The sequence below is a fragment of the Trachurus japonicus genome, chromosome 24 (assembly GCF_045865225.1).
Source record: "Trachurus japonicus isolate A0001 chromosome 24, Traja_1.0".
Classification (NCBI taxonomy): Eukaryota; Metazoa; Chordata; class Actinopteri; order Carangiformes; family Carangidae; genus Trachurus; species Trachurus japonicus.
In genome coordinates this window covers 14052308-14060939 of record NC_140930.1, presented here as the reverse complement: position 1 = coordinate 14060939, position 8632 = coordinate 14052308, and the positions used below count along the sequence as shown (strand labels likewise).

The following is an 8632-nucleotide window of genomic DNA, read 5'->3' as shown; positions in this document are numbered from 1 at the left end:
GTTGAATTTACCTCTTTGGGCCTAAAACTGTTATTTAAATGAAACCAAGTTAGACATTTTAAGGGGAAATGTAAAACAAGCCCCAGGTAGAGAATAACAAGACATAAACTTCTGTGAATTACTGGTTTACTCTTTAATGATTTCACCACTTCTTTTTCCATGTATTTTTCTAACCTAGTAGTAACTAGTAGCTATGACTGTCAAAAAAAATTAGTAAGTGGTAAAAAAAACAACAACACATTATTCACAGAAAGACATGAAGTAGCATAAAGTAGAAAAGACCAAGTTCCTCAAAACTGTAAATGACCACTTCACTCTCATCAATGCTTTAATACTTTCACTGCACCTTATGCACGGCTGAGCTGGAAGGAGCAAACAAAAAAAAAAGGGGAAAACAGTCCCACAGCAGCCGGTGGGACAGGGACGATGTTGATGTTGTGTTTCCACACAGTGAACGCTCTGTCAGGACTGATACTGACTGGATTCTCTGTTTCTGACGACAGGCTCGAGTCTCAACCACTAAACCAGAGACAGGAATCACTGGCACTGGCAGTAATCCCACCTGCCATCATTTATACGGCTCCGCAGAGGACCGCGCTGGAGGAGGGGGAAATAAAGGTGAATAATAGAATCCAGCAGGGCCCTGGCTGCTAAAGTAATATTTCATTTTTCAGTTCTTTTTGTTTTTTTGTACCAGATCAAATACGTTCTTTTGAGAAATATTCGATTTTGACCCCCGGCTTTTAAAACAGTTGCAACAATAGGAAGCCTGAGGGAAGTTTCAGATTTATTCTGCAGCCACGTCCAACGTGTGAAGCAGGTTTCAGTGCAGTGAAAGGTTTATGCTCCACCTCTCTGCTTCTTTTTTATGAATGTACATTAAAAAACAAGCACTGGGGTGCATTTTAAATACTTTATGCATTAAAAGATAAAAATCAGAACAAAACATTAACTCAGTGCACGGCTGGTGGTGAAAAGCGGGATGAGTTGTGATGCCTTCATGTTGCACAGTTTCTCTCTGTGTGCACCGTCCTGCAGAGAGATGATAAATATTCTGTAAGAAACACTGAGCCACTGTTTTAACTCTGAGGGAGATTATAAATCAGAGATAAAGGTGGAGAAGCAGCAGGAAACAACACACACTGTTTTCTTCATTATCATAATTTTAAAGTTTAAATGTGTATAAGTGGCTCAGAAGAAGCAGTTTGTAAAACCGTCTTGTTGTAATTATTAAAAACACTTGTTTGCACATTCAGAGTCACTTATACAGTGCACGGCTGCTGTGTCTTTGCTCCAGCACAGACTGGACATGATGCCTTCAGGGACTTTGACTTTAGAGAGACACACTGACAAAATGAGACGGTTCATGCAGAGGAAACTTTTCCTGAAGTGCACCAAAAAAATGCTGGGATTTTTTTCTTCTTATCAATAGGTTAGACTTGATTTTAATGATTGGTTATTAGGCAATTATTATTATTATTTGGTTATTGATGAAAACTAAAACACAAGGCCACAAGTGTATTTTTCAACAGACAAAAATAAGTCATTTTTCAATTGATTTCTTATTTCTTAAGTCAATAAATGCATTAGACAGACTATTATTAATGTTTATATCAAATAAGTGAATCTAACCAGGTCCTCCTGCCCCTCGCTGTCACAGTTCAGTGCGTAAAGGGCTGATCTGAGGCCTGTTTTTTTCTTTTCTTCTTCTTCTTAAATGCTTCCCACTGAAAAGCTCATCAGCACCTGAAATAACCAGAGGCGTGCTGCGTCCCGCTACATCCTCTTCCCTGGATTGTTTTGACTGCATGATGGAGGGCAAACGTTAAAAAATCTTTTTCTAATTTTAACCCGGAAAAGTGTCACTCGAAAACAGCATGATAGGAGGCAGTCAGGGTCATCGGCCCTTCCGGCCGCATGAATCAGGACTAAATGAATGCGGACTTCAGAAGCCATTGTTTCAACACATGCAAGGAGCAAACATGCGATCGGAGGGGTTTGGGGAAGGGGAGGGGGGCGCGAGGGAGGGGGTCAAATAGTATCAAGGCACGACAATAGGAGAGAGAGTTCATTTTAATTGACAGGTACTGTAGCAAAAATATGTAAACAGGATTTTTAAAAGCTGATGCTCTTATTGCAGATTTGTTTTGTTTTTTAAAAATGTTGTTTTGGGGTGAATCGATAGGAGACATTAAAGATGATTTTTATTATTTTTGTACTATTTAAATCCTCAAAAAAAAAAAAAAATCTTATTGGCCGGGTCCCAACGTGTGAATCTTGAGGGGCCTTGCGGATGAAGTATCGCCTCTGAAGTTAATTGTGTTTTCGTTGTAGAGGGGGGAATAGATTTCCTCTGTTTATTATGAGCATGGGGACGGATTTGCGTCACCGTGCAACTTGCAGGTCGAGATAAAGTTGCACAAATATTGAAAAAGGGAAGTTCTAACAGTCATTATAAAGCACCCCCTCCCCTCCTCACCCTAGACACACACACACACACACACATACACACACACACTTTTTCTGCTCCGGAAGAAATAAGGATTTCTGCTGTATCCTAAAATACTAAAGCAGGTTCTATTTTGAGGGCAAATCTAGCAGGAATATCCGCTCATTTAACGCGAATCACAGCCCATCAAAAACAGGATGAGATGCAGCTAATAGACGCTCTGCTGTACACGGGGGCTATTGCCTATAATTGCACTATATTTTAGTTTTTTCTTTTCATGATGTGTTATTAATTGTGTGGTCTTTTAATTTTAGTGAGGCCTTTTTTAAATTGAGGTGATTATTTTAGGTATTTTTGTGTTGGAAAAAAAAAACCCTGACAGATCAGAGATTAGACACTGTTATGATGAAAGAGAGCAGGAAATCATTTATTTCAAGAAAGAAAAATATGAATTAACATTATTAGTGGTTTTTTTGTGTGTGTGTGTGTGTGTGTGTGTGTGTGTGTGTGTGTGTGTGTGTGTGTGTGTGTGTGTGTGTGTGTGTGTGCGGTGATAGGAGGAGGAGGAGGAGGAGGAGTGGTAGTGATGGTGGTGGGAGCGGGGGGGTCGTAGGTTCTCTTTAAGTGATCAATCCATCATCTCAGGATCAAAATTGCTCCACAAGTGTCCTCAGTCATGTGTATGTATGCGTGCGTGTGTGAGTGTGTGTGTGTGTGTGTGGGTTACACATCATCCTAAATTGCAAAGGGTGTGATGTGAGCAAATGCGCGGCAGCCATTGGCTCAGACAGCGACCAATCAGTGTCAGCGGAGGAACTTCAGAGTGGAGCAGCAGGATCAGGATTTCAGAGTCGGGAGAGCGATTTTGGCACTTCCACAAAGAGGACGGTCATCTCTCCAACTAAAAAACGCCATCCTTGCCTCTTTTTTTTTTTTTTTTTTTTTCTCTACATGCCTGTCCTCTAACACCCGTCTCTCTCCTCGCAAACAATAACGACGCGAAGTCCGAGACTGGCGGGATGTACACGACCGGGCTCAACCCGTTTTACGCATCAAACTTCAGCCTCTGGTCCGCGTACTGCGCGGGGGGCTTCGCTGTGGATACCATGAAGAAACCCTCGTTTTGCATCGCAGACATTTTGCAGGCTGGGGATGCGGAGAACATCCCGGGATCCTCGGCTCTCGTGGTGCATATGGGACACCACCACCACCACCACCATCACCGCGCTCAGCAGCAGCAGCAGCAGCAGCAGCAGCAGCAGCAGGGCCACTCCGGTAACTCTCCGCTGCGCCCTTCCCCGGTCGCGCCGGAGCCGCCGTCGGTGTACGGTCCGAGGTTGAGTCCGGCGTCTCCGTACCACAGACACGGACTACAGCTAACCTCAGTCTCCAGGACTGCATTTAACTCCCAACAAGCTCCTCCGCCTTCAAGCAAAGACCTCAAATTTGGAATTGACCGGATATTGTCGACAGATTTTGACCCAAAAGGCAAAGAAAAGTCGTCGTTAAGAGGTGAGCAGAGAGTTTTTACTACATTTATACTTCCCCAAAGAAGTTGTTTATTGTTTGTAGACAAGTTTCCTCTCGTGTCAGCCACAGAAAACACTAAATAGGGATGTGTTCAAAGCCATAAAATCCCCCCTCTCTCTCTCTCTCTCTTTTTTTTTTTTTTCAAATTATATTATAGTAAGTTTAGAAAGTTTAGAAACTGAAAGCAGCAAACCACCAGCAGAAGCTTTTTAATGTTGCACATGTGCAAAAGTCAGTCAGTCAGTTACCTGCTCCAGTTTACAACACTGGCAGTCTTGTTCACACAGTAGTAAGAGCGCAAATAGCCTCATAAGCTGCACTTTAAAGAGCCCTGTGGGGAAAATCTTCTGCTCTCTTGCCCCCTCCACACAGAGGTCAAAGGTCAGGATCAGCCACAAACAGCAGCACTGCATCCCAGCAAAGAAAGAAAAGGGGAAAAAAAACCCTCTCTATTAATTTAGAAACTATAATCCCCCCTTCACCCTCTGTGTCTCTCCATCTTGCCCCAGCGTCAGTGGTTTAGTTTAGTTTAGTTTAGTTTAGTCTGCCTGTGTGTCACTGCGATCACTCTCTCCTGACTGAAGCCCATCATCTCTCGCTCTGTAACAGATCTCACGTCCATCGTTAGCTCGAACCGTCAGTCAGGGATCCACATCCCCGTTCAGCCTCCGGCCAGCCAGTACTTCTCCTCCATAGACCACGGGATGAGCGACGCGTCCGCCATGATGAGTTCACTAGGCAGCAGCAGCAGCAGACAATCAGGCCAGCATCAGTTTCAGGACACCTTCCCAGGTAGTCGACTCCTTTTGGAAGGAGAAGTGACAAGACAGATAAAACTGACCTGTCCCCTTCTTCTGTCTTTTGCTTGGAGGTGTGTGAGACACCTGCAGTGCAGAAGGTGTGAGCCCCTGTGGACTCTTCTGTGTTTTTCTAACCTCTTGTCCATGTCTTTTTTTGCATATAGGTCCATACGCCGTCCTCACAAAAGACACAATGCCACAGACGTACAAGAGGAAGCGGTCGTGGTCCAGGGCAGTGTTTTCAAACCTGCAGAGAAAAGGACTGGAGAAGAGATTTGAAATACAGAAGTATGTCACCAAGCCAGACAGAAAGCAGCTGGCTGCCATGCTGGGGCTGACGGACGCTCAGGTAAGAGGCTCTGCTGTGGATTTACACTCACCAAGGCCTTTGACTTGTCACAACGCAAGGCTTTGTGAGGTTTTTCATGTTATATATCTTGCAAACAGACCTGCAGAATAGATAAACACAATAGTTTTTCTTCACACTCTATTTTACTAATCGCATCCATTTTAAATAACTCAGTTTGATCCTTAGCTGTGATTTAGATGCAGATGCAGTTTTACATCTGAGTGCTGTGTTTATGTAAATGCATCATTATAGGCTTGTGTGGCCAACATGTTTTAATGTTGGTGGGTATCTGTGTGTTTTCTTTGAATGTGGTCCTCAGGAAGAACAGCTAGTTGTTCCCACGGCAACAGCTAATGAGGACCCAAATGAACAATAAAACAATAAAAACCACAGGGCCGCAGCCAGGACTTTAGAAATACTAAGGCCCCCCTCCCCTCCATTACCACACTCCCAGACAAAACATATATTATTTTTCTTTTTATTTGGATTTTGTCATATTTAATAGCTTACAATTTTTTTTGTTCTGTTTTTTGTAAATTATATATTATATATGTGATCTCAGGCCTAAATGCTGCTATGTCCACACAAAAAACACTAAGTATACATTACATTTCTACTCTCAATATAAAATCAGATCCATTCTCACATTCACAGGAAAACAGAGGGGGAGCATGATCTTTAATTGTAGTTTCACAACTGACAGGTGAACTGACGGCAAAACAGTGGATGTGAAATTAAATTTCTTAGTGTTTCAGTCTGTTATAAGTTTTTTTTTTTTTTTTTTCCACAACACAAAGAGCCACAGATTGACCTTGAATGTAAAATGAATGATAAATAAAACTGAATAAAAGGCCACTGATGCAGCCTGTTGAGGTCACAGCAGCATCCAAACTGTTGAGTGCGACCTGATTGGTTGAGAGGCCTCAATGTCACTATATCACCTTGTTTACATTTCATTATATTGTGCATTGCCCCTTTATTTTTTACCAAAGAAATAGTAAGTAAGTCCGAAAGGTGAAAACAAAAACAGATTAACTTATATTATTTATAAAATAAGATGATTTATATTTATATGTTTGAATGTATTTATCTAGATTAAAATTATTTTTGCACCATATTTTCTGTCTTTTTGCTGCTGCTGAGGTTTTGTTAGGATTTTAAATTACAGATATAGCAGAAATATTGATGGGCAGTATATTTATTTTTTGATTTGCCCTGCATAAGGTGTGTGTATAGTGTGTTACTTTTGTCATCACTGCAATGCAAAAGAAAGAATGGGGCAAAGCTAAGATTATGACTTAGACCTAATGCACCGTCAGATGCATTTTATTCCTTTAAATGAGCCCTAATGCACGAGCTTTACAGCCACTTAACTGCTGTTTATAGATGTACAAAGAGTGTCAAATCTGATGGTGTGTGTGTTGGTGTATGTGTGTGTGTTTGCAGGTGAAAGTGTGGTTTCAGAACAGGCGCATGAAGTGGAGACACTCCAAAGAGGCCCAGGCTCAGAAGGACAAGGAGAAGGACGAGAAGCCGGACAAGAGCGCGTCTGAGCCGGGCAGCAAGGAGCCCAAAGAGCCGACGGAGTCTGAGTGTGAGAGCGACGGAAGGAGCGAGTGTGAATCCGACGAGGCCCCGGAGGAGGAGAGCTCAGACGCCGGACACTTGGACATTGCGGAGCAGCACAAACCCAGCGTGATCATGAGCGGCGGCGCGCCCACCAGCAGCGCGCCGGCAGCGGCCACGGCCACGACCACGGCCACGGGCACGGGCACAGACACAGCGGCCTCTCAGGTGCTAATATGAACAATGACGTCGAGATTTTTTTTTTTTTTTTTTTGCGTTATTGTTTTTGACAGAAGAACGACAGAGATATTAAAAACACATGTGGGGATGGCATAGTCAGCTCTCTAAACTATAATGAGAAGATTGTTGCAACCGAAAACCAGGCCTGGACCGGTGTAATTCCTGGGAGCAAGTGGAGCCTGTTATCTGTATGACACATTATAATTTGTATCCCAGACACAAGGAGCATAGTCCAAAATATTTTGTGAATTTTATTAGAACGTGTCTCTTGTGTTTTCCTTTTGTCTGTCAGGCCATAATGATGAAAAAAAAAAAAAAAAACAGGCTTCCGGTCACCTCCAGTGTCTCTTTTTATTGTCGTTTTCCTCTCAGGAGCTTCTGTGTGTATCATGTTTTCCTCATCTGAAGGAAAAGTGCGGTTGTGAATTTTTATTTTTAGGTTATGAACCACTCGTTTCACGTTATAAATGAAATCTCAGAACATCACACAGTGTTCATGTATTATTATTATATTTTTTGTCTGAATATATAGTTGTGCTATTTTGTTAATAATAATTTGCACTGAAAATATTGTAAATAAAATGTTTCTTACTTTGAAATCCGTATTATTATTATTATTATTATCTGGCTATTGTTATTATTATATTGTTTACATTTGCAAATTGCTTTATAATGACTCAGATTCAGTCAGTATTTTCCCTGGTTAACTTAGCTATTAACATAGCCTATATATGTGTTTTTTAGGCTATTTAATTATGATGTTATTTGTAATGGATTTAAATTAGAAAAATAATAACAATCGGCAACAACAATAATAATAATAAAAAAAAAAGTCGTTGCACGTGCAAGTGAATATACAACAAAACAAATGGCTGAAAATAAAAACAAAAATGAGTGAAAACCGGAAATTGAAAGTCGCCTCTGTCCGTCCACAAACGTACATTAACGTAAAATACAAGTCAATATGCAAATTATGCACATATACGTAGCTACGTAGGAATTCATAAAACCAGCGATTTCCCTCCAAGTTTTAGCTACTTTTGTTAAATGCCAAATACATTTTTTTTTGTTTTTATCACCAATGATAAGATAATGATAAGACTAGGCGACAAACCAATTTAATAAAACCAAAAAAACAATATGACTTTAAAACTTGGCGTATAACGGACACGTTGTCTCTAAACCCGACCTCCGTGATTAATGTCCACATCTTCAGGCCTTCTCCTATAAGCACATTCATTTTCTCCCGAGGACTCAGCGGCTCTGGCGCAGAAAGCGAGAGCAGCACAAGAGGGTAGTTTATAGTTTGTGTACATTTACTGGCTCCAGATAGCAGCGACGACCCGGATGAGTATATTTTATGTATCCAGACACAGATACAATCAACATCTCCTCCGTTTATAGTGCTGCTGCTCCTGACCCCCACCCACCACCCACCCCCTGCTGCAGCAGCAGCAGCAGCAGCAGCCGCTCTGATGCTCCACATCAGCTCTTCTTTTTTTATGTCATGACTCACGAAAAATCATCACTTACAGGCTGAAGTAAGAGGATACTGTAGTGTTGAAATGTCATTTCCCAATCAGCCTTATCATGACGGTCAGCAATGACTCCTCACAAATGATCAGATAGGAGGAGTCCCCCATCCTGCAGCATGAAGCAGAAGCAGCAGCACTCACATGTGCAGCACAATTAAAGTGT

The 8632-nt window shown here is 41.7% G+C and overlaps 1 protein-coding gene across 3 annotated transcripts; it reads left to right on the top strand.

Moving 5' to 3' along the window:
* Positions 1 to 3302: 3302 nt before the first annotated feature.
* Positions 3303 to 7533, top strand: hlx1 (H2.0-like homeo box 1 (Drosophila)). Of its 3 annotated transcripts, XM_085770838.1 has the most exons (5): positions 3303 to 3546; positions 3715 to 3961; positions 4589 to 4771; positions 4944 to 5128; positions 6575 to 7533. In XM_085770838.1, exons 1-5 carry the CDS (start codon positions 3469 to 3471, stop codon positions 6932 to 6934), a joined length of 1053 nt encoding a protein of 350 aa, XP_085626964.1. In that variant the 5' UTR covers positions 3303 to 3468; the 3' UTR covers positions 6935 to 7533. The 3 variants fall into 3 exon arrangements, with proteins under 3 accessions (XP_085626964.1, XP_085626963.1, XP_085626965.1); XM_085770837.1 differs by having other exon boundaries at positions 3303 to 3961; XM_085770839.1 differs by lacking the exon at positions 4589 to 4771 and having other exon boundaries at positions 3303 to 3961.
* The last annotated feature ends 1099 nt before the right edge of the window (positions 7534 to 8632 follow it).

Excerpts from the sequence above, each read along its gene's own strand:
- hlx1 (XM_085770837.1), top strand. The coding sequence starts at position 3,469 with ATGTACACGACCGGGCTCAACCCGTTTTACGCATCAAACTTCAGCCTC. Across the intron at positions 4,772-4,943 it reads GTTTCAGGACACCTTCCCAG|GTCCATACGCCGTCCTCACA; the intron begins GTAGTCGACTCC and ends TTTTGCATATAG. Across the intron at positions 5,129-6,574 it reads TGGGGCTGACGGACGCTCAG|GTGAAAGTGTGGTTTCAGAA; the intron begins GTAAGAGGCTCT and ends GTGTGTTTGCAG.